At 38.4% G+C, this 26,849-nt stretch overlaps 2 protein-coding genes across 6 annotated transcripts in view; one reads left to right on the top strand and one right to left on the bottom strand.

Annotated features, from left to right (window-relative positions):
• LOC110259431 lies at nt 2,041-26,355 on the bottom strand. Its single transcript, XM_021084599.1, has 3 exons — nt 26,280-26,355; nt 22,635-23,537; nt 2,041-3,932 (listed from the first exon to the last, which is right to left on the bottom strand). Exons 1-2 carry the CDS (start codon nt 26,353-26,355, stop codon nt 22,885-22,887), a joined length of 729 nt encoding a protein of 242 aa, XP_020940258.1. The 3' UTR covers nt 2,041-3,932; nt 22,635-22,884.
• The window catches only part of ATG5 (autophagy related 5), a 176,453-nt gene continuing 172,660 nt past the window's right edge, over nt 23,057-26,849 (top strand). For 3 of the 5 annotated variants that reach the window (XM_021090470.1, XM_021090491.1, XM_021090485.1), the window contains exon 1: nt 23,094-23,349. The gene's annotated coding sequence lies outside the window, so the exon portion shown is untranslated. Of the gene's footprint in view, nt 23,350-26,849 lie in introns of all 5 variants that reach the window. The other 2 variants (XM_021090478.1, XM_021090498.1) reach the window with 2 other exon arrangements.

Below are 26,849 nucleotides of genomic sequence, written 5' to 3'. Positions count from 1 at the left end.
AAAGAACAAAATAATGCCATTTGCAGCAACATGGATGGAACTAGAGACTCTCATACTGAGTGAAGTAAGTCAGAAAGAGAAAGACAAATACCATATGATGTCACTTATATCTGGAATCTAATATAAGGCACAAATGAACCTTTCCAGAGAGGAGAAAATCATGGACTTTCAGAATAGACTTGTGGTTGCCAAGAGGGAGGGGGAGGGGGAAAGGAAGAGAGTGGGGTGGTTGGGGAACATGGGGTTAATAGATACAAACTATTGCCTTTGGAATGGATTGGCAATGAGATCCTGCTGTGTAGCACTGGGAAATATGTCTAGTCACTTATGATGGAGCATGATAATGTGCAAAAATAGAATGTGTACATGTATGTGTAATTGGGTCACCATGCTGTACAGTAGAAACAAAATTGTATTGGGGAAATAACTATTAAAAATTTTTTTTAAATAAAAAAATGACAAAGATGATGGAAAAAAACAGACAAGGACTAGACATAATTATTATAAATATGCCTAAGGACATAAAGGAAAACATGAACAAAATGAGTAAAAGATATAAACGGGATTCAAATAAAATGTCTAAATATAGAAATATAATATATAAGCTGAAAATAAATCACTGGATGGAATTAACAACATTATTATCCATTTCAAAAGAAATAATCAGTGAACCCAAAGAGAGAGCAATAAGTAGAAACTCTCCAGATAGCTTCTGGATTAAAAAAAAAAAAAAAAAAAGAAAGAAAGAAAGAAAGAAGGAAGGAAAAAAGAGAAAGAGAGGACAGGAGTAGGGAAGGAATTTTAGAGAATTGTGGGATAATATCAAATGGTCTACAAAGGTATAATTGGAGTTCCAGAAGGAGGAAGAAATAAAGATAGATTTTCAAGAAACAATGGCAACGTTTTCCCAGATTTAATAAACACTATAAATCACAGATCCAGGAAGTTCAGTTAACTCCAAGTAGAAAAATACAACAAAGAAAACCACATCTTAATAAATTTTCTGAAAACCAGTGATAAATAGGAAATTTTTAAAGCAGTCAGGAAAAAGAAAAACACATTGCGCACGGGGAATAGAGATAAGAGTGAATACAACTTTTTGTCAGTAACTAGGTAAGCCAGAAAAAATGGAACATCATCTTTAAAGTGCAGAATGAAATAAAAAGTCAACCTAGGTCCTTTACCAGTGAAAATATTTTTTGAAAATGAAGATGAAAATAAAGATATACCTGAACAAACAAAATCTGAGATAATATTTCACCAGTAGTCCTGCACTTTAAGGAAAAAATGTTTTAAAAAAACCAGCTCTTCAACTGAAGGAAAATTTTATCAGACAAAAACTTAGATCTATATGAAATAATGAAAAATGCTAGAAATGCTACAAAATGCTAGAAATGCTACAAAAGACTTTTACTTTTTCAATTTTTGAAAAATTATTGAAAAAATAGCAATATACTGAGAGGTTTATAACATATTTTAACATCAAATTTATAACAATAGCACAAAGGGAGGGAGTTGGGAAATGGAAGGAAAGAGCAATGAACAACCACACTCTTCATTCTGATTCACCAACTTATAAAAAATTTGTCACTTTTATATCTCTCGCCTTTTTTTTTCTTTTCTTTTTTTCTTTTAAGGGCTGCACCCACGGCACATGGAGATTCCCAGGCGAGGTGTCTAATTGGAGCTACAGCTTCGGGCTTACGCGCCACAGTCACAGCAACACCAGATCCAAGCCATGTCTGCAACCTACACCACAGCTCATGGCAATGCTGGATCCTTAACCCACTTAGAGAGGCCAAGGATTGAATCTGCAGCCTTATGGTTCCTAGTCGGATTGGTTTCTGCTGCGCCATGATGGGAACGCCTTACCTTTTTTTAATTCATTGAATTTTTACTGTATTTATAGTGGACAACCATCATCACAACCTAATTTTAGAACATTTCCATTCCCAAACCCCAGTCCATTCCTCCCCCTTCAACCTGTCCCTGTGGTAACCATAGTTTTTTAAAGACTGTGAGTCTGTTTCTGTTCTACAAATAAGTTCATTTCTTTTTTTTTTTTAATCATCTTTATTCGGCATTATTTTTGTTGAGTTATTTGAAAATAGCATGTGAACATCAAGATATTTCATCTATAAATACTTCAACATGTGTGCTACTAAGTACAAGGATAATTTCCCACATAACCACAATGTAACTACCACAACTCAGAAAATTCACCATTGAGACACTACTATCATCTCATATAAACCCATACAAATATCCCCAACTGTACACAGACTACATGCTTTCAATACAAAACTGAGAATCCCTCCCAGAAAGACATCCTCTGCCATAAGGATTGTACCTTTCACTTTTTTTTATTTGCCACATCCCTTGTACCATTAAAAAGAAAACTCTTGGTTTGTTTTCATCTCTGCTGAATTTCAGGTCAGCTATTCTTTGGTGTGAATGCTTCCAAGCCAGGGGCCCATTTGTATATCTATTTTTGAGACTTTAATATTTATTTGGGTAATTATTGGGTTAAAGTTCACTTCTCCCACGAGACTGTTTCACAAGGATAGTGATTGTTTCCCCTCCTCCCAGCCCCAAATGCATTTTCAGGATGTAGCAGGTGCTTGACACATAATAGCTGTTCAATAAATATTTTTGGAATGAATGAATGAATAAAGTATTTAAGTTGGAAGAATGCCTGTATCATCCTTATACCACTCTGCATGCCATAGAATGGACCTTCAGTGGAGTTTAATAATCTTTGTAAAGTGAAAATAATCAGCACCACAGGTGAACACAGGCTTTGACTGTCTTTTGCACTTTTCTTTGACATTTAAAGAGCAGAAGAGGTATTCCAGGAATATTGAATTTGATCTCCAATTCAGTGCACCAAGATGTAGAAATTTCACAACTTTGCGCAGAATTATTGCTGTGACAATGGAAGAATTAATTTTTAATAATTTTGAAATAGCCCCATAGAACAATCATTTATTATATACTTAGTGTCGAACACTGTGTAATGCTTAACATGCATTTAAAATTTTTATTATTCTATTTTTCTAAGTCAGGTTTACAGAGGTATACTTGACATTCAGTAAATTTCATACCTTTTGGTGTACAGTTCTAGGAATTCTGACAAATGCCATAGTCATGTTAACTACCATTATAATTATGATATAGAATATGAACATTTCTATCACCTCCCCCCAAATCCTCTTATGTCTCCTTTTACATACATTATTTACTCCTCCTAACTGCTTTAGCAGGTATTCACATTTATTATTCCCATTTTTGGGAGACAAAAACTGAGGCTAAGAGAAGCTGAGGAATTTATTCAGAGCTACACATTAGTAAGCGGCAGAGTTTGGACTCCAGCTAAGGTCTGTCTGACTCTAAATCCCACGACTTAAGTACACCTACCATTATTATTTTGTCGTATTCCATTGGTACAGCATTGTATTTCCATTCTGTTACATCATGAAATAGCCATAGAGCTGTGACAATAGATTAAATGAAAATGAACCTTTCAAAGATACAAAGAATAGGGTAAATGAATTACAAGATATATTTAATGTCACAGTAGGGGTATATACTTTATTACACAAGGTTAAAAGCAAGTGAACTTTTGGTTCATTGATATGGTAGTAAATATTTCAGTAAGTTGTGAATTTTAACTTTATTTCAGAATTGAGGGCTTCATTAGTCAGTTGAATCTAGGAATATCCTAAGACAAAATTTGGGAGTTCATGGATGCCTGACATATCAGACCCAGGAAGTCTCATCCTCAGGTAGCTTACCACTGAATTTCACAGATAAAATAATTATCTGCATTATGGTTTTATTTAGAGCTTCTGACATGATGGTAGCCATAGTTAGACGCTGGATCTGCTCTGGTCTCCTTGATTTCCAAAAATCTCTCTACCAATCATTGCCGACTGAAAAACAACAGAAGACACGGGATGTCAGCTTTAACACCCTTGCATGAAGTCAGCTTCAAGTTGTAGGAACAAACAGTTAATTAGTTAACAGCTAAAATCTAGTTTATTTTAGAAATATGTAATTTAACAATCTTAAAACATATTTTTATCAAGGAAACTTTTAACACTAGGAAAAGACAAACAATTTCCATTGCATAGTCTAAAGCCAAATATGCTGCTTTGAGCTAAATATAAATCCATATCCAACACATATCTTTGTACCTAGATGTTTGCTTATAGCCAGAAAATTTAGTTGATCTCTTAACTGCTTTCAATCAGATCTCTGTGGGGCCTGGTGATGCTAATATTACAAACATAATTGCCACTAACTAACTTCGATTCCCAAGAGATGCATAGTAAAAATTCTCCCCTTTATTAGAGTATTATATGTATTAATGCTTAAGTAAACTTAAGAATGCCTAGAGAGAGTGGTTCATGGGTTAATTACAGTTTAAGCCTATGTACATGTTTTAAGATTTCTCAATAGGGAGATTTAATGTATTGCAATGATACTATGTCATGCTTATTTCAGTTTGTTTAATGACTACAAATTTACACTTCAAGGATATTTAAAAAAAAACAGCCAAGAGTTATTTAAAGCCAAATGGAATTAATAAAGCAAATGATTCAAATATGTACTTTTTTCCAATGGGAGGGGTAATAGAGATTAGCTACACTTATTAGTCTTCTATTTTTCTTTATTATTATTATTATTTTGTCTTTTTAGGGCTGCATCGTGGCATATGGAGATTCCCAGGCTAGGGGTCAAATTGGAACTGTAGCTGCCGGCCTATGCCACAGCCACAACAACGTGGGATCCCACCTGCATCTGCAACCTACACCACAGCACATGGCAACGCTGGATACTTAACCCACTGAGCAAGGCCAGGGACTGAACCTGTGTCCGGATGGAGGCACTGGAATTTTTTTTAGAGCTTTAAAATACATATTATTTACTTTTGTTGAAGCATAGTTGATTTACAATATTGTATTAGTTTCAAGTATACAGTACAGTGATTTGGGGTTTGAGTTTTTGTTTTTTTGTTTGTTTTTGTTTATGTGTGTGTATGTGTGTGGTGTCTGACAGACTATATTCCATTATAGGTTATTGTGAGACATTGGATATAATTCCCTGTGCTGTACAGTAAATCTTTGATGGTTATCTGTTTTATATAGAGCAGTCTGTATCTGCTAATCCCATATTTCTAATTTGTCCATCCCCCTACCTCCTCTTTGGTTAACATAAATTTGTTTTCCATATGGTTTTTCCTATTTTGTATATAGATTCATTTGTATTATTTTTTAGATTCCACACATAAGTGATACCATAGAGTGTTTTTCTTTGTCTGACTTATTTCACTAATCATATATCTCGAGGTCCATCCAAGTTGATGCAAATGGCAATATTTCATTCTTTTTTATGGCTGAGTAATATTCTATTATATATATTGTATTATACACATATATATATCTCATTATGTGTGTGTATATACATACATGTATATATATCTTCTTAAGTCAATTATCTATTGATGGGAAACACTGGAATTTTTAATAACTACTTCCCTCATTCAATCACTAAGCATGGCTCAGAGCACAGTTAAGTGCTATGTGGCACCTGACACATTTTTTAGGAGTTTAACATCTAGTTTAACACATAAGACAAATAAATATCAAATGACTGGGCTCAAAACTTAATAGTTGCTGCTTTAATGTGAACCTATAATCATTATTTTATTATTACCTTACTAATCTAATGCATATAAACACATATTATTTTTGTCTCATTCCTTGGCTGCACCTTGGTCAACTAATACTCCTCCACTGAGCTAATTCTGAATCTCAGCCTAAATAACTAATCAGGACAACACCCATACCTGATTTACATTCAAATTGTTTGGATGAGAATCTGTCCTGCAACTAAGATATGATGATCTACATAACACCCAGGTTAAACATTGCCCATCCAGAGTAAATGAGAACATTATATAATTCTTCCAGATGCATGAGGGCTTTGCAGAAAACATAATTATTACATGGAGAAGCAAAATAATAATATTTATCCTCATATGCAATGCTTATAAACTTGTACGAGTTATGTATTACTGGATTTTTTTTTTCCTCTTGTCTCATTCCAAAAAAGGATTTGAGGTTGGTGAGTAAAATAGAGATAATTCATAAGCAATGGGCTATGTAGGTTGGTTTTCCTACTCAAAAGCATAGAGTATCAATTTACATACCATAGTGATAGCATAATAAAGTAGCTTAAATGTTTAAGCAACCAGATTTAAACACTACTTAACTTACTAGTTATGGATAATTTATACATGGGACCATCTACCTCACTAGTTACTATATTTAGCACCCGGAGCAATTCATGTCAGTGTGGACTAATTATTCTATTCAATTCAAAAGTTAGTATAATTGATTTTCCTCCTACTGAACTGACATTGGTTTTGATGTACGCATTACCTAAATAATGGCATTCTAGATCAAGCCCATGGTACCAGATGTTAAACTTCAACTCTCCTCACACACACCCTCCATCCAATCAGTCACCATTTCTGCTTCCCACCCCCTCCTTCCCATCCCAGGTCATTATCTTTCTTGTCATTTTTCAGTTGACTGTAGGAGCTTTTTAGTTACTCCTATAGTCTCCATCACTGGTCAAAATACCCTTCATGCTGTGGTCTGAGGAATTTCCCAAACCACAAATCTGATCATATCACATCATTAATTGAGACCCTTCAAAATGGCTCCCTTGTGGTTACAGCAGAAGCTTGAGAACTTTCTTAACCTATAAGAAGAAATAATCACAACTCAATCACATATACATGCAGGATGTTCATGTATATGCATAATATGCATAACTGAAGTAAAAGTTTTATGAAACAAACTTAACCCTTGCCGCTTGTGATGCACTGATATTTTCTATTCTATTCTACTCTGCTCTCTACTCTTCTGTGCTATGAAAATCTATTTCACACCAAAAAATTATTGCAAACCCCTAAACTGATCTTACAATCCACTAACAGATCATAAGGTTCAGTTTGGAAAACCCTAGTTTAGAGGATAAAGTTCAAACCACTTTCCTTGGTTTCCAAGCCTTATCCTAATAGAGCCCTAGATGACAATTCTTGTTTCATTCATTTATTCATCTCACCAGTAAACAGCTGTCAAATGCCCACTACCTGTCAGGCTCTATGTGGCAAATTAAATAGTGAGGAAAGGCTCAGTGCTGAACGGAGAAGAGGGTGCAGTATTTTTTCATGGAACACAGACCAGTAAAAAGTCTATAACCACTTAATGATAAAATAAAGGGAAATCCAGGCTATTAAGGTAACACATAGGAGATGTACTTAGGTCATTCTTTGGGGGAGCAGAGGAAGACACCTAACAGATAATTAGGGATAACTAAGAAAAATGAGTGATGAGAAGTAGTGTCCCAGGCAGAAAAAAAAAAAGAAAATAGCTGTAGAGCCCCTGATGGAGGGCAGGACCTCTTTTCAGAGTGAAAAGCATTTTTGTGAGGCTGGAGGACCATGCTCATACCGTGGGAGACGAGGGTGGAGAGGTAGTGAGTGCCCCGTGGAGGGTGCTGAAAGCCACACTTGCTCTTTTCAGAAGGGGTCTGTCCTAGGGATCCCAAGTGCTCACAGAGGTGCCTTGGGGACTGCAGGGAGAGGTAAGATCAAGGCCAAGCAGGTCGGGCTTTCCTTATCCCCTTCAACCTGAATAGCAGTAACACAACACCAGCACTGGGAACATGGATTCCCAAAAGAAGGAAGTGTGGGAAATGGACTGGAGGAGGGCCAGGTGGACAGGGTGTCCCAAACTGGGAAGTGGCAGAAAGAGGAATGATAAGAATTTAGGGTCAAGGGAACAAAAAGACAGCACTGATGACTGAATTCTTGAACAAGTCTTCATCTTTTACACTTGCTGTAATCTTCTGTTCTCTTTGCCTGGAACAGGGGTTCTTAACCTTATTTATTTATTCTTTTTTTTGCAATGAACCCCTTAGTCTATGGAGCTTTTCTCAGAATAATATATTTAAATGCATAATCAGACATATTATTACAAAGAGACATACATATTACACAGACATACATATTATTACAAAGTGATAACTGTATATTCCTATTCAGTTATCAAAATATTAGGAAAACAAGTTTGTGTTATACAGTGTTTCTTTATTAATGCAAAAATACTAAGGTCTTGCACTGGGTCTAATTCATTGTGTAATTAAGTAGTGATGGGTATAAAATAATATTTCAAGAATCCGAGACTACTGCAAGATGGGTTGAATATATCTATGTTTCTGTTGGTGACAAGTTTACAATACTACTCCAGTTTGTGACCTATATTTACAATGGAAGAAAATGCTAAATTTCAAACTGGAGGTTAGTGAAAATAAAGATGTACTCATTTTCCCATCCAAGTTCTTCAAGCCCCTTAATTTTAACCATGGACTCTTTGGTTAAGAGCTTCTGGCTTCAAAGCCCTTCTTTTTTTGTCCATCTGTTGTATCTATTTATCCCTTAAGATTGATTTTATACATTGCTACTAGTTGTTCTCGAAGCTAGGTTCCTGTAACAGTTGTGTATAGTTCTATAACAGCCTGTTAGGGACTGTTGCAATCACTTGTTTACTTATCAGATCTGTGCCAAATTGGAAGGTGAGTTCCTTGAGGGAAGAAATTATTATTTCTGATGCATCTTAGCATCCTGAGTACTTAATACAGCCTTGTACATAAATGCCTATTAAGTGAATGAACACACTGTTCTGTGAGAACACTAATCATTTTATAAATTGCTAGGAAAGTGTGGTGGGGGGGAGGAAGTGATTACTTGTATCTGTCTTTCAGGAATACAGAAATTTCATGTTATGGTTAGAAGATGAAAAGAATGTTAGAAAACCCATCTAGAATAAGGCAGTGAATAAAATCAGGGCGCATGAATAGTGGACAGAAATGTGTGGCAAGCAGAACAGGAAAGCTTCTTGTTTAATTTTTCCCTTAACTCTAATGGCAATATAACCAAGATGAACTGTTCTTCTAGGGAAAAATTTAGATCATGGGACAGGAAGCAGCCCTGGATACATAAGAGAAGTGAAGAATGGGGCTACCTGAGCCTCACTTCTTAACTTCAGTTTCTCAGTCCTTAGAAATGGAGGTGAGTTTACTGTGAAGCTAAAACTTCAGGACCCTTCACTTACATAGGCTCTTTCCAAAGTCACTTAACTCTGTATTTATGATTTCTTTATGAATGTGTGCGCTTTCCAAAGAGGAACTCCCACATGGCATGAGCACTGGGAATCTGGTTAGAATATTAGAAAAAATGTTATAGAAGTGTGCCTGGCACATAGTCTATGCTCCGTAAATGTTAATTAACTAACTAGTGTGTATGTGATGAATTGTCTAACCTCCTGACATAGAGTATCTTACATTTGCAGACCAAAATACACTCACAGCACCCAGGCACGAATGCGATTGTTTCATTCCTGCTTTTGATCCTTTTTCATTCCTTTCCTGAAATACCTATACCTTTTCCTTCTCTCGTATTCTCTTAAATCATGACCATAGTATAAAGCCCAAGGTAATAAAACACAATGATGGTTATAGACCTTTTCAGTGGTAGCAGTTAGAAAACATGAACAGTAAACTATGGCATGTGTGTGGTGACACCACTAGTGGAGAAAGATACAGGCTGACTGTGCTGTCATACTGGGAGGGGAATGCGAAAACGTCGTGATTATAAAATGGGCTTTTCAAAAATTCAGCAGGATTTATTTTTAGGTAAACTGAATACCTTAATTTTAAAAAGTCAGTGTTTTAAGCCATACCACTTATCCCTAAAATAGAGAGTCTTTAAGAATATAAGAATATACCATCACTAGGGTGACAATTCAGGTAATTCATGTATATGGGCAAATTATCCCACAGAAAGGTCCCCAACACAAGAGTTGATAAACGTCTGTATTAAATTTCAACTAGTATATTTTAAGTGAAAAAGAGAATCATCTAAATATTCTACTTGGTGTAATTAAATGTGACTTTCACTTAAAACTTTAAAATTTCATTTAAAAAGACATTACACCCTGAAAAGACATAAAGGAAATTTCAGTGCATATCACTGAGAAAAGCCATTCTAAAAAGCCTTCATAGTTTACAATTTCAACTATACAATATTCTCAAAAACTCAAATCTATGTAGATGGAAAAGGATTAGTGGTTGCCAGGGGTTTAGAGGAAGGGAGGGATAATCAGGCAGAATGCAAGATTTTCAGGGCTGTGAAACACCTCTGTATGATAATATAATGGTGAATAGTTGTCCCTTATATGTGACTAAACTCATGTTTAGCCCCTTTGTCTAAACCAAGAGTGAAGCATAATGTAAATAGGGACTCTAGGAGAAAATGATGGGTCAGTATGGGTTCATTGACTATAACAAATATGCCATTGCAGGATATGATAATGGAAGAAAGTATTTGGAGACAGGGTATACGGGAACTCTCTGGACTTTCTGCTTAGTTTTGCATAAATCTAAAACTGCTCTAAAAATTATTTAAAAATACCTATTTCCCCTGCTTTTAAGTGTAGCATTTAATAACTTAAGGATATGAATTATATGTTTGAAAAAGAATACACGGGGCCATGAGCTTTGATACATATTACATATATAATCTATGCACAATAGAGTAACCATTAGTAAACTGTGAAACAAAATGCTTTAAAAAGTGCCATTACAGTCATGACTTCTACTTCTGAACTTTTCAGACTTTTTCCCCTTGACCATTCTTCTCTCTCTGTCTTGCATTCTTGCTGAATCTCTGTGTAATATTCTGTTTGCCAGTCTAGATTATAAATGGCTCTAAGGCAGAACTGTGACTGTGATTCCTGTGTTTTCCTACAGTCCTGGGGAGAGGGCATTTCTAGCAGAAGACACAGGTTCAGCAAAGGCACAGGATGTGAGACAGAGGTCAGAGATAGACCAGGGAGCCAGACAGGTGATGGGTGATGAAGTTGGATTAGGTTAACCCAAGAAATTTAGATATTATTCTGTAGGTAGTAAGGATTTGGTTTTTGTAAAAACCTAACACCAAAAAACAAACAAACGAAAAAACCCCAAAACAATCCCCAAAACCAAAAGCCAAAAACCAAAAACCCCAAACCAGGGCAGTGGCATAACTGTAACTGCGCTAAAGAAGATTACTCTGACAGCAGATTGAAAAATGGATTGGTGCAGGGGAGGGGTGGCAGAGTCTAATGACAAATATAAAAAAGAGCAGCTCCCATTTACTAAGAGCTCACTATGTACCAAGCACTATGATAAATGTTTTATGTGTATCACCCTACTTAATCTTCACAATGAGTCTATGAAGCAGGTGCTTTCATTATCTTCATTTAACCATGAGGAAAATGGAGAAGTGGAGGTTTGGAGAAGTTACATAAGAACCAAGTTCTTGGGCGTGTAACCTGTTGGACTACATGGAACTTGATTTAATGTCCTGCTGTCATCATCTTGAAATCCTTTTTCTTAAAGAACCCTCCTACACTGCTGATGGTAATGTATGTTGGTATGGCCAGTATGGGGAATGGTATGAAGGTTCCTTAAAAAACTAAAAATAGAGTTACCATATGATACTGCAATCCCACTCCTGGGATATATCTGGATAAAACCATAATTTTAAAAGATATATACACCCCAGTGTTCTTTGCAGCACTATTTACAACAGCCAAGACATGGAAGGAACCTAATTGTTCATCAGCAGAGGAATGGATAACATACAATGGAATACTACTCAGCCATAAAAAATAATGAAATAATACTATTTGCAACAACATGGATGGACCTAGAGAATATCACACTAAATGAAGTCAGTCAGACAGAAAAAGACAAATATCATATGATATTGCTTATATGCGGAATCTAAAAAAAGATACAAAAGCACTTATTTACAAAACAAAAATAAAGCAAACTTAAGGTAACCAAAGGGGAAAGGGGGGAGGACTAAATTATGAGTTTGGGATTAAAAATATACACACCAATATATATAAAACATAACCAACAAGGACCTACCATACAGCACAAGGAACTATACTTAATATTTTGTAATAACCTATAAGAGAAAAGAACCTGAAAAAGAATATATATATATACACACACACACACACACACACATACATATATATGTATGTATGTGTTCGTGTGTATGTGTAACTGAATCACTGTGCTGTATACCTGAAACTCACATAACATTGTAAATCAACTACATTCCAATTTAAATAATAAGTTTACATATCAAGCATCTTTTCTGGCCACAATGCTGTAAGATTATAAATCAACTACAAGGAAAAAAACTGCAAAAAACACAAACATGTGTAGACTAAACAATATGCTACTAAACAACCAATGGATCACTAAAGAAATGAAAGAGGAAAAAAAATACCTAGAGACAACTGAAAATGAAAACACAATGATCCAAAATTTATGGGATGCAGCAAAAGCAGTTCTAAGAGGGAAGTTTATAGCAATACAAGTTTACCTCAGGAAACAAGAAAAATCTCAAATAAATAACCTCTCCTTACACCTAAAGCAACTAGAGAAAGAAGAACAAACAAAACCCAAATTAGTAGAAGGAAAGAAATTATAAAGATCAGAGCAGAAATAAATCAAATTGAGATAAAGAAAACAATAGAAAAGATCAATGAAACTAAAAGTTGGTTCTTTGAAAAGATCAACAAAATGGATAAACCTTTAGCCAGACTCATCAAGAAAAAAAAAGGGAGATGACTCAAATCAATAAAATTAGAAATGAAAAAGAAGTTACAATGGACACCATGGAAATACAAAAGATCATAAGACACTACTACAAGCAAATATGTGCCAATAAAATGGACAACCTAGAAGAAATGGACAAATTCTTAGAAAAGTACACTCTTCCAAGACTGACCAAGGAAGAAATAAAAAAATATGAATAGACCAATCACGAGAACTAAAATTGAAACTGTGATTAAAAACCTTCCAACAGGAGTTCCTGTCTTGGCACAGTGGTTAATGAATCCGACTAGGAACCATGAGGTTGCGGGTTCGGTCCCTGCCCTTGCTCAGTGGGTTAACGATCTGGCGTTGCCGTGAGCTGTGGTGTAGGTTGCAGACGCGGCTTGGATCCCCCATTGCTGTGGCTCTGGTGTAGGCCGGTGGCTGCAGCTCTGATTCGCCCCCTAGCCTGGGAACCTCCATATGCTGTGGGAGCGGCCCAAGAAATAGCAAAAAGACAAAAAAAAAAAAAAAAAAAAAAAAACCTTCCAACAAGCAAAAGTCCAGACGGCTTCACAGGTGAATTCTATCAAACATTCAGAAAGGAGTTAACACCTAGCCTTCTGAAACTGTTTCAAAAAATAGCAGAGAAAGGAATACTCCCAAACTCATTCTGTAAGGCCATCATCACCTTGATACCAAAAACAGACAAAGATACCACAAAAAAAAGAAAATTTTACAGGACAATATCACTGATGAACATAGATGCAAAAATCCTCAACAAAATACTAGCAAACCGAATCCAGCAATACTTTAAAAGGATCATATACCATGATCAAGTGGAATTTATCCCACTATGCAAGGATTTTTCAACATCCACAGATCAATCAGTATGATACACTACATTAACAAACTGAAGAATAAAACCAGTTATGATCATCTGAATGGATGCTGAAAAAGCTTTTGACAAATCCAACATCCATTTATGATACCCCCACCCCAGAAAGTGGGCATAGAGGAAATCTACCTCAACATAATAAAGGCCGTATATGACAAATCCACAGCTAACATCATTCTCAACAGTGAGAAGCTGAAAGAATTTCTGCTAAGATTAAGAACAAGATAAAGATACCCACTTTTATTCAACATAGTTTTGGAAAGGTCTAGCCATGGCAATCAGAGAAGAAAAAGAAATAAAAGCAATCTAAATTGGAAAAGAAGTAAAACTGCCACTCTTTGCAGATGACATAATACTATACATAGAAAACCTAAAGACACTATCAGCAAACTACTAGAACTCATCAAAGAATTTGGTAAAGTTGCAGGATATAAAATTAATACACAGAAGTCTCTCACATTTTTATACACTAAGAATAAAAGATCAGAAAGAGAAATTAAGGAAACAATCCCATTCACCATCACACCAAAAAGAATAAAATACCTAGGAATAAACCTAAAGAGTCAAAAGACTCCTACTCTGAAAACTGTAAGATGCTGATGAAAGAAATCAAAGATGATACAAACAGATGGAAAGATATACCATGTTCTTGGGTTGGAAGGATAAATACTGTCAAAATGACTATACTACCCAGGGCAATCTACACATTCAGTGCAACCCTTATCAAATCACGATTGCATTTTTTATAGAACTAAACAAAAAATGTTTCAATTTGTATGAAAACACAAAAGATTCCAAATAGCCTAAGCAACCCTGAGAAAGGAAAATGGAGCTGGAGGCTGGCTGATGGCTCCTTGACTTCAGACTATACTACAAAGCTAGAGTAATTAGGACAGTATGGTATTGGCACAAAAACAGAAATAGAGACCAATGGAATAGGATAGATAGCCTAGAAATAAACCCACACACCTATTGTCAACTAATCTACAACAAAGGAGGCAAGAATATACAATAGAGAAAAGACAATCTCTTCAATAGTGGTGCTGAGAAAACTGTACAGCTGCACATAAATAAGTGAAATCAGAAAATCCTCTAACACCAAACACAAAAATAAACTCAAAATGGATTAAAGACTTAAATGTAAGATAGATACTATAAAATTCTTAGAAGAAAACATAGTTCGACATAAACTGCAGCAATATTTTTTTCGGACCCACCTCCTAGAGTAATGAAAATAAAAAATAAACAAATGGGACGTAATCATACTAAGTGAAGTAAGTAAGACAAAGAAAGACAAATATCATATGATATCACTTATACCTGGAATCTTAAAAAAGATACAAACAAACTTATTTCCAAACAGAAACAGACTCAGAGAGTTCAGGTTACTGAAGGGGACAGGTTGTGGAGGAGGGGTGAATTGGGGATTTGGGATTGGCATATGCACACTATAGTAAATGGAATGGATGGTCAATGGGGACCTGCTGTATAGTACAGGGAACACTACCCAATATTCTTTAATAAACTATATGGGAAAAGAATCTGAAAAAAATGAATATGTGCGTATGTATAAATGAATCACTTTATTGTACAGCAAAAATAACCAAAACATTGTAAATCAAGTATAATTAAATAAAACATATTAAATTTTTTTTAAAAAATTCTTTTTCTTAACAAAGGGCCCTCATTTTCATTTTTCACTGTCTGTGTGGAATTATGCAGCCAGTATTTTAAATATTTTTGTACACAGCCACACAGGTAATGGACACCGGATATTGAATTTAAGAGCCCATGTCCTCAGCTATACTACTGCACTGGCTTATGATCCAAAGCCAAGCACAGTGTGAAGCAAAGGGAATGTATCTGATGGAAATATTGTCAGTACTAAGTCAAGGTTTAGAAAGTGGGTCTTTTTTTTCCAAATTAAAATAATCTTGTGAAAATTAGGAATTTTTTTTAGGATTTTACCAAGTCTTTTACTCAAGAGAGATAACCAGAAGTTGAGAAACATGGTCTTTTACATTATTGAGGGTGCTGTTGACTGGCCTTGCTGGCTGGGAGCTCTGGGCTTTATATCAGGTTGACTGTGCCACCTGGTGACAATAACATGTTACTGCAAGGATTTGTTTTTGTTTTGTTTGACTTTCTCCTCAATTTTACACTTTGCAGACTATTTTTCTTCTGAAAAAAACAGACTGAAAAACTGCCTGGCTGGATTTTCCCAGCTTTTTAAAATCTTTTATTTTATTTTTCTTTTTAGGGCCGCACGTGCGGCATATGGAAGTTCCCGGGCTAAGGGCTGAATCAGATCTGCAGCTGTAAGCCTACAGCATGGCAACGCCAGATCCAAGCCACATCTGTGACCTATGCTGCAGCTTGAAGCAACACCAGATCCTTAACCCGCTGAGCAAGGCCAGGGATTGAACCTGCATCCGCATGGATACTAGTCAGGTTCTTAACCTGCTGAGCCACAATGAGAACTCCTTCCCCAGCTTTTTATAGAAAAACACTCATATGAGAAAAACCAAATAATCTAAATCAACAATTATTTAAGAATAATATTAATTCTGGAGATCAAAAATTTTTTAAATGCACAGAAGTTATAAATGCATATTTTTTCCAGAGAACATTTGCATATTGCTTTAATTCATCCCTACGGAATCTGTGTAGGCAAGCAGGTAGAGAGTGTTGGGTAACTGGAATCATAGAGTCTTAAAACACAATATTTTCAACAGAAATCCACATTTTATCTGTAGTGGTGTTAGAATTACATATGGTACTATGTAGTTGACATGGTAGTCATAGGAAAACTACTCTATATTGTGATTTTTTAACATATATATACATGTATTGGAATTTTGGGATTCTTTTGCTGTTGCTTAAGAGCTATTTTTATTTTACCAAGCACATAATTATATGAACTCAAGAAATACTTAAATGACTGAATAAAGACTTGACATAATGAATGAAAGGCTATCATTAAAGCTAGAAGAGTGGCTCTATCCGGCTCCTGGATTGATTTTAGAATGCCATTTAAACAGATAACAAAGGGAATGCCTATGATTGTTGGGGACTGAAAGTCTCAAAATATTATCTGGATCCTCCAAATGTTCTCTCACCTCATAGGAGAGAATATCATATAATGATATTTTCCCAACTTTCAAGCATATATCCTTAGAATTGCCTAAAAGTAAAATCTCAGAGCCATAGGAGTTCCCATTGTGGCTCAGTGGTAACGAACCTGACTAGCATGAGGATGCAGGTTTGATCCTTGGCTTCACTCAGTGGATTAAGAATTCAGCATTGCTATGAGCTGTGGTGTAGGCCACAGAGGCGTCTCGGATCTGGTGTTGCTGTGGCTGTGGCATAGGCCTGTGGCTACAGCTCTGATTCAACCTCTAGCCTGGGAACTTCCACATGCCATAGGTGTAGCCCTACAAAAATTAAAAATAGAAAAATCTTAGAGCCATAAATCTGATTACAAGCACAATCAAATGTGTCTTAAATTATTCAGTATAAACCCATTCTGGCCTGGTTGTTTCGGTTTTGTTCAACATGAATATCTGCAAAAACTGGGGTAGGTAGTGCCTCAGAAACATGAAGAGCTATAAAGGAGTGTTAAGCTCCAATGTCTCTAGCATCCAGGTAGATAATCTAATGTCTAAACAACTGATAGTGTGGGGACAGTGGGAAAGTGGAGAGGACATTTTGAGACTAAAAGGTTCACTCCAGCACGCAGTTGCCACATGGGATTGTGGGCCCAAGGTTGTCCAAGTCCAGGATAAGTCATTAATCCAAATTTTTGAAATCTACTGCCATTTAAATTTTTTTTTTTTTTAATTTAAGAAACTTTTTTTTTTTTGCTTTTTAGGGCCGCACCTGTGGCATATGGAGGTTCCCAGGCTGGGGATCAAATCGGAGCTATAGCTGCCAGCCTACACTACAGCCACAGTAACGCAGGATCTGAGTCGTGTCTGTGACCTACACCACAGTTCACCACAACGCCGGATCCTTAACCCACTGAGCAAGGCCAGGGATGGAACCTGTGTCCTAATGGATGCTAGTGAGATTTGTTAACTGCTGAACCATGATGGGAACACCTGGGAATTTAAGAAACATTTTAAGAGACAAAAAGAACATACCTGCCACTCTTGCTAAATGACCAAGACTAATTTGATCACTTATAACTGAAGTTCTTTTCCATAGATAAGCATAGATACCAAAGAAGTTGAGGTTGGTGAGGATTAATTATTTCCCAAAATCTGGATCTGAGATTATAATGGAAGTCAACCTTAGATCAAATTCAAATGTATATGCAGTTATTTATTAAACAAAACACTACTTCATACACCTGCTGTATAAATTGGATAAGAACACAGCTCTGCGCCCCTTTAAGGTACTCTCAGAATTTCCTTCCAAGAAAGGTTGTCTTAAGGTAGTTTTAACATCATTCTTGAGGCTGAATTCTATCATCTTTATAGAAGACATAAGGAAATTTAGGGATCAAGCTGCAGGCTTCATGGATTCCTATATTCACTTCATTCAAGGGTGGCAGGAACCTCTAAAATGTTTTAGTCAATCCACATACCTTGAAAATTGCTAATTTCATAAGTGAATCCCATTTCTAATATTTTTCATACTTTTGAGCAAGCCAAAAATAAAAACCCATCTCTGACATTTACCATGCTAATTAGCAAACCATGTGATCTGGATCAGGATGGTGATAGCTACTTTTGGAGTATGGTCCTCTGCTGTGTTTTTGCCTGGCCCCTTCTGGAGCATGGAATTCTCAGTCTGGGCAACTAGAAATGAAGCTTAAACTAGCACATGCATAATATCACAGCTTATATACCAAAGCAGTTTAGAGTACATTGCAATGTCAAACTGAACTAGTGGTCCACTTTCTACCAGTGGAACTACAGTTTTCCAGCTTTTCATAGATAGGAATTCATCACTGTTCTCTAGGAGTTTCTAGTCTAGCATCAATAGAGAAGTATTGTTTAAGTAAGGATAAAGAATAGAACAGAAATGCAAGGCCAAATGGACGAAGCAACCATGCCTTCGCCCACCCCAGCCAGCCACAAAACTGGCCTGGAGATGGGAGGTAGCAGTGGTGGCGACCTTGACCTCCAGGCCACTGTGGGACCCCCGCTCCGCTAACAGCAGAATATGTCAGTTACTTTCAACTTCCCTTGCTGATAATTTTGAAACTCATGAGATAATAAAGGAAACCACTACTTCCTACTTAAACTCTAGGCTATGAGAAGGTAATTTTGTTCCCAAGGGGAATGTGATGGGAATCACTGAACAAGGTTCATGTCAGGGAGTTCCTGTTGTGGTGCAGCAGAAACGAATCCGACTAGTATCCAAGAGGATGTGAGTTCGATCCCTGGTCTTGTTCAGTGGGTCAGGGATCTGACGATGCTGTGGCTGTGGTGTATGCTGGCAGCTGTAGCTCTGATTCAACCCCTAGCCTGGGAACTTCCATAGGCCACGGGTTTGGCCCTAAAAAGCAAATTAAAAAAAAAAAAGTTCATTCTCAGCTTAGTTTATTTCCACAAACATTTACACAAGGCATTGTGCTGGCATCAGGGATTCAAAACAAAAAACAAAAAAAACACACTTTGAAGAGCACCTAAGCCAGACTGGATGGATCAGGGAATACTTTCTAACACCTGAACTGAGTCTTGCGGAGTGAGTGGTGTAAGCCAAATGGTGAAGAAGGGATGTAGGGATGGGTCTGGCGGAGATAGCATTTTGGGCAACAGAGAGAGTGGGAACAGCATCATGTTACACAGAGAGGTGCCAAATGGAATTTGGCATGCAAGGCAGAGAGCACCAGGAAACGAGGTTTAAAAAAGGGAAGGAACCAGTCATAGAGGGCTTGGTTGATTATGCTGAGAAAAAAGAAATTTGCCCAGAAGGAATCACTAGAACATGTTAAGTAGCAGAGTGATATGGTAAGAATACATTATAGATAATTTAATCTGGTTGAAATCTAAATCAAATGGAGTTGACTCCTGGGGCAAGTGGAGCAAGATTGGAGGCACGGAGGTCAGTTAGGAGGCTATCCTATTAATCTAGGAAAGAAGTGATGAAGTTTGAAAGAAGGATTTTAATAGGATGGGAGAACACTTGAGCATATTTATAGGCTGAAGGAGGAAACCAGTAGTGAGGGAAGTAGAGAGGTTAATTGGCTGGAGCACAGTCAGCGGAGTTAGAATTGAATGAGAATTAAATTTGGCTTAACTAACTACATGACACAAGTAAGCTGGAGATGAGAATAGATGGGACCTAGGGGTCAGAATGTAATGGCATGTTAGAGTTCATGGGGGGAGCAGAGACACCTGAGAGGTTAGGAAGGAAGGCAGATTTAAGTAAATTAGAGCAAAGAAAGTTGGGATCTCATAGCTTTGAGTTTTACAAGTTATAAGCACGCAAAAATAAAAGTCAGACTTGACAACTGCGAACCGTTACAGTGAGAAGAAAATAAATTGTATCATTAACAGAGATTTCTCTGAGTCTCTCCTTTGAATCTAGACTTTTGAAGGATGTGTGCATTTGCTTTTGGTGAAAGGAGGACTTCATAAGCAAATTCACACAAAACAAGTGGCTGCTTGAGAGTCACCCAGAAGGAGCTGAGGCTTGGAGGGCAAGGTAAGGACAACCAAAAAGAACTCCTTAAATGTTATTTTCATTGAAAAAAAAAATCACAAAGATGCAATCCCACTGATTGAAAGAGAAGACCTAACAAATGGAAATGACAAAGAACAAATACAGATTTCCTCTTTTTTCTAAAACTTTACTTAAGGGGCATAATCATGAGCTGGGAAAGACTATTTAATAGGGACACTAGTAACTGGACCATATCCAGAGGTGAGGTATGTCAGGCTCAAAGAACTGACAGTGTTCTCCTGAGTGGGTTATGGAGCATGAGAGCTTTTTCTTGGGGGGAGGGGTTGTCCAAGGCATGTAGAAGTTCCCTGCACCAGGGATCAAACCCACACCAACCTGAGCTGCTGGGGTGGCAATGCCAGATCCTTAACCTGCTGCACCACAAGGGAACTCCACAAGAGTTCTTTTCATAGCTGAAGTACTATCTATTAGAACAAGGGTTAGCTATCTCTACTGTAGGTTGGTGAGGGAGTGGGGTAGAGGAGGGCCAAGGGGAGGAAGGAATTAGACTCAATTCTTTTTTTTTTTTTTTTTTTTTGTGTGTGTGTGTTTTTAGGCCTGCATCCGTGGCATATGGAGGTTCCCAGGCTAGGGGTCTAATTGCAGCTATAGCTGCTGGCTTACCCCACAGTCACAGCAACACCAGATCTGAGCTGCATCTGCGACCTACACCACAGCTCACGGCAACACCGGATCCTTAACCCACTGATTGAGGCCAGGGATTGAACCGGCAACCTCACGTTCCTAGTTGGATTTGTTTCCGCTGAGCCAAGACAGGAATTCCCTAGACTCAATTCTTAAAGGTTACAGGAAGCTGGATTTTAGCTCTGTGTAATCACTTTCTATCTATTAGGGTTATCTCCATACATAGTTTTCAAACATAATAGCAAAGCTGAAAGAATTTTAGTGAACACCCATAGGCTCACCACCTAGATTCTACTATTAACATTTTACTGTACTTGCATTATCACATATTTATCCATCCCTCTACCCATTCATCGATCCATCTAATTTTTTTCCATACATTTCAGAGTAAATTCCATTTAGTTTTGCTTGCTATCATTGCGAAGGTGGAGCAACTTTATGCCAAGAGCTTTTTTACAGAGGCTAATGGCTGTCTGTTGGGGATGCTGTAGAGATTTCTGTACTGAGTAGGTGCTGTGGACTGGTTTGTGGCTTTTAAAGTTTTTTGACTGCCTCACATGCCAAAAAAAATGTATTTCACACTTCTATCCAATGTATGTCACAAACGTATTAATGAATTTCAGGAAAGAATATTTATCCTTAGCATATGTAAAGCATACCAATATTTCCCTTATTTTTTCTTCCACTTAACAAATGCTAGTCATGACCCACCAACTTGATTTGATGACTCACCAATGAGTTGTGATTCACCATTGGAAAAATCACTGGGCTAGATAACCTAGAAGATCCTTCTTTTAAAAAGAATCCTATGGCTACTACTAGGATTTCCCTAATCCTCCCAATTATCAGGAACCTATCATGAGTCTCAACACAGTAGTGTTTACTTGGCATGCATGCATTATGTTGAATGGCATGTGTAATTAAGAGAAAAATGTTAAAGACCTGGTGGGACTTTTGGATAGATCCAATTCAAACACTCTAGAAGTGAGTTTATTAATTGCTTGTTATTTTCACCAACAGGAAGACATGGATACGCACAGTTGTATGGATGGAAGGGCTTTAATATTCAGATAATTTAGTCTTCTGTTAAATGTGGCTATTAACCCTTGCTGTGGCTCTGACAACATGGGAAAGATAAAATGAGAAGATAGATATGAAAATGAAACAGGAAAGAAGTGGACAGGGCACAACCTTTAGAAGAATGATGTAGCCCTTGAAGACACAACAAAAACTGATCAGAACCTACTAGGCCCAAGATGGAGGGACATTTGACTTCCAGTAGACCTTGAACCTCATTATATGCTCACTGTCCTATATCAGCATGCTAAATGACACACCCACAGGCACCTTGACAGTTCTGTGGCAGATCATAAAAGGCCAAAAAAGTGGGCAGTAGCCCATTTTCCAGTAGCCCTGGAAATCCCTGCCCTTTCTCCAAAATAGCTGGAATAACTCTCCCACTTGTTAGCCTATGACATCACCTAGCCCATAAAAACTATCCACTCCACATTTTGGGGCCACTCTCTGGCCTTTTAAGGTGCGCCATATCCTGTCTATGGAATGTGTATCTTCCAGGCTGCTCTTGCCTTCTGAGCGGCCCATACTATCAATAAATCTACTTCTTACCTATCACTTTGCCTCTCCCAGAACTCCTTCTGTGCTTAAACACTGAGCTTGAACTTACCAGTAAGTCCTGAGACCAGGTGTGTGGTTTTAAGTAAAACACAGTGGGTTCAAGTCCCACCCTGAGTCTTGACTGGGTCTGAGTCCCAGCCAGTGGGTTCAAGTCCCATTCTGAGGTGGACGGCTTCAAAAATATTCTGAAAACCAACCTTTTACTACTATCACTCTGTGAAGCCAGGAGAGGGATGCCGCGCTCAAGCTCTAGCGAGACGATGTCTCAGCATTTGTAAAACTCTTTGCTCTTAAGCTCTCTAAACACCAACGGCTATGCCAAACGCACAGGACTCTGGAAACTGCAGAAGCTCTGAACTTGCCAGAGGTTTAGCCTCACATTCACGCTCTCCGCTCAGTCTGCGCATGCTCAAGCGCTGCCCTCCTTGCGGGGTTGGGCCCAACTCAGAGGGCGGAGTGGCGGGCCACGTGGGTTTCGTGACGTCATCTCCGGGCGCCGAGAGTGACTGGACTTGCGGTGGGCTTCCCGGCTGCAGGTTGTCTTGGCTGGATACCGGAGGGCGGAAGTGCCGCAGGGCTTGGCTCCGACCTCCGCGCGGGTGCCTCCTGCGGCTGTGCCGGCCCTCGGGGCTACCAGCTGGGGAGCCTCTGCGGGACAGTGTGTCGGGTGCTCTGCGCCGCCGCCCCGCCAGTGCCCGGGACCCGAGCGTCCTCACTAGTGCGGGAAGCCGGAGGAGAAGCCGGAGGAGAAGCCGGCGCTTCTGGTAGGGTATATGTGTGTCTGTCACCCCAGAGTGAGGAAGTGGGTTGGGGAGGTGCCGGGTAGGTGTGGTAAGAAGGAGGGGCGTGTGGCTGGTGAGAGGAGCGCTCCTCAGGGCGGTGGTGGCGCCTGAAGGTGTTCCTCCGAGGGAGATGGCGTTGGCCAGGCGCCGCCCCCGAGCCCTAGTGCAGGCTGTAGGGTGTAGTCTGTGCGGTCTCTTGGGGAATCGGTCTGCTTCTTACTAATGTAGGAAGCCAGGGTCTCATTGCGGGCTCTAGAGTTTTGTTCAGGACCTGCGTTTTTCGTGGGATAGTAATTTAGATCATAGTTATTTTACAGCCCTTGGATTCTATCCGAAATCGATGGGTATTTCTCCTAATTTATCTTCTCAACGGCACTCATTGTCTCATTTTAATAGTAACATTTAGTCCCAGCAAAGCCATTTTCCGTTGGCAAAACACTTTGACATACTTTAATTATACTTTGGATTAGTTTCAAGTCACACCTGAACTTGAGGAACCTAGGGAAACTGGATTGGTTCTAGATTTTTCTGAGGGGTGGGGAGACACAGCCTGTTTTCAGCAAGAATCAGAACCCAGAGACTATTAAGCAGCATTGAAACTTCCAAGGCCTTCCAGAATTTACTTGATAAATTTCAGAGCCTTTGGGAGTATGGGTACTTGAATCTTAACCGAATTATGTTGTGATTTCCATAAAGGGAGTTATTGGTTGAATTTGAAAGTAAAGATGTTGGGCTGAGAGTAGAAGTTGAGGGAAATTATAGAATTTTACACTGAGTTTAAACGTGTGCTTTAATCCTCGAAGTTATGCTGATTAAAATGGGAAAAGTGAACAGAATGGTACTATATGGATATAAATTTTTAGAATAATGTACACATTTCAGGTGTAGGTTTGCTTTATTAATTTAACAGATATCAAGTGCCCGTTATGTTCCAGGCACTGAATAAAAAGTAAACAAAACAATAGACAGTGAACAAGGCAATAAAAATCCCTGCCATCATGAAGTTCACTTTGAGGGTGTGGGGGAGACATTAATATAAAAATTATTTAAGGGAGGAAATGGGATGGACAGGGAGTTTGGGGTTGGTAGATGCAAACTATTACATTTAGTATGCAAAATCAATGAGGTCCTACTGTACAGAACAGGGAAGTATATCCAGTCTCTTGGGATAGAACATGATGGAAGACAGTGCGAGAAAAAGAATATATATGTATGTATGACTGGGTCAATATGCTGTAAAGCTGAAATTGACACTACACCTTAAATCAACTATACTTTAATAAAAATAAAATAATTAAAATGCGTGTCAGGTGGTGAAAAGTCCTTTGGAGGCAAAATAAAGCAGTGAAGGGGAATGGGTAGTGCTGGTGCCATGCATAAGAAATTGTGGTGGTGGTGGACTTAGAAAAGATGACATTTGAGCAGAAACCTAGTATGAATAAATAAGGGTGTCATGTGAATGTAGTGGAAAGGGCCATCAGAGCACCCACAAGGTCCTTGAGGCAGGAGCACATAAGCTAGTTTGGCTGGAAATGGGGGAGCAAGGCAGGGAGAGAAGTGGATAATTCAGTCAGAGTGGGGGCCAGGTCATACAGGGCTGGTGGGACTTTGTAAGAACTTTAGATTTTACTTTGAATGAGACGGTTATGTTGCAGGAAAACGGGGTGCAAGAGGATGACATGTCCCAGGTCTTGGGCGAGTTCCTGGGATGCGCCACCAAGTGAGGGTCCTTGGCTTCATTCAGGGAAGAATTCAAGAATGAGTCGTAGCAAAGTGAACGCAGGTTTATTTATAGAGATACATACACATTCAATAGAATGTGGTCAGTCTCAGATGGAGAGAGTGACCCTGAGTTTTTTGGACTGGGTAATTTCATTGGCTAACAAGTGGGAAGATTATTCCAACTATTTTGGGGAAGGGGTGTGAATGTCCAGGAATTGGGCCACTGCCCACTTTTTGGCCTTTTACAATTGGCCTTGGAACTGTCATGGTGCCTGTGGGTGTGTCCTTTAGCATGCTGATGTATTATAATGAGCTGTATTGAGGCTTAAGGTCCACAGGAAGTCAAATCTTTCACCTTCTTGGGTGTAGTAGGTTCTAATCAGTTTTTGTTGTGTGTCTTCAGTGGCTGTGTCATTCTTTTAATGGTGTACTGCCCCCTTCTGTCCTGTCTCAATAGGGTTGTTTTTTGTTTGTTTGTTTTGTCTTTTTAGGGCTGCACCCATGGCATATGGAAGTTCATAGGCTAGGGGTCAAATCAGAAATGTAGCCACTGGCTTACACTACAGCCACAGCCATTGCAGGATCCAAGCAACCTACACCACAGCTCACGGCAACGCCAGATTCTTAACCCACTGAGAGAGGCCAGGGATAGAACCTTCATCCTCATTCTAGTTGGGCTCATTACCACTGAGCCACAACAGGAACTCTCTCACTAGAGTTTTGAAAGTTGAGACCTCTGTTGGTAGGTCATTGTATTTATCAGGGTTAAAGGTCAGGGTGACTTGGATCAGTGTGTTAATTATAGTGATGGTAAGAAATGGCCAGATTCTAGATTTGTGTCTAAGCTAGCGCCAGCTGGTGTGAAGAGGGGTCATGGATGCCTCCTGGGTTTATGGCCTGAGCAGCTGAAGAATGGAGTTACCATATAGTGATTTAGGGAAGACCACAGAGTTAATAAAGGAAAGAGGAAGGCCTGAAGTCATTTTCAGTTTTGCACCCGCTAAATTTTCCAATGAATTGTCAGTGTACAATAGTGTATATGAAACTGTAGTTTAGAAGAGAAACTTAGTGAAGTAAAGCGACTTTCCTTGGATTATGTGTGATCTTAAAACATGCAACAATGTCAGCTCTTACATTTTGTACTCTTCCCAACATAAAGTTTCCTAAAAGCTGACACATACTATTCTTACCCACTTCTTGCTTTTGCTGATGCTTTGCCCTGCTTGGAATACTTGTCATCTTTTTGCTTGTACATATGCTACCCATTCTTCAAGTTTCATATCTTTTAAAATTCTTCCCTGAAAACACTATAGGTTCTATTAATATTAAACTTCTTCCCCTCCTCTCTTATGAAAGCTCTCACAAAGTAAATTTTAGTTATAACCATGAGCTTTTTTGAGTTGGAAGGAACTTTGGCAGTTGTTGTGGTATGATGGAAACAATATGAGATTGGAAAGCAGAGACTAAAAAGGTGCAATGAGGAAACAGGTTCTGCTTGCTTCATGCATAGAAGAAAGGCTGTTTTGAGCAGGGTCCTGAAGGATGTCTGAGTTGGAAGATGAGGTGGGGAATGCTACGTTAGGGTAAGAAACCACCAGCATGAGCAAAGCCACGGAAAGGAGCTGAAAGTGCCCAACGTGTTCAGCAGATTTGTAAATAATGCCTTCTAGGCAATGCCTGAGGTTTTAAAAAAAGTTATCACCATCATCATCATCATTGTCTTGTATGCCCTCGGCACTTGCCACAGAGCTGGGCCTGTT

This window comes from Sus scrofa, chromosome 1 (genome assembly GCF_000003025.6).
Source record: "Sus scrofa isolate TJ Tabasco breed Duroc chromosome 1, Sscrofa11.1, whole genome shotgun sequence".
In the NCBI taxonomy this organism is placed as follows: domain Eukaryota; kingdom Metazoa; phylum Chordata; class Mammalia; order Artiodactyla; family Suidae; genus Sus; species Sus scrofa.
This window is presented reverse-complemented; position numbering and strand designations above follow the sequence as displayed.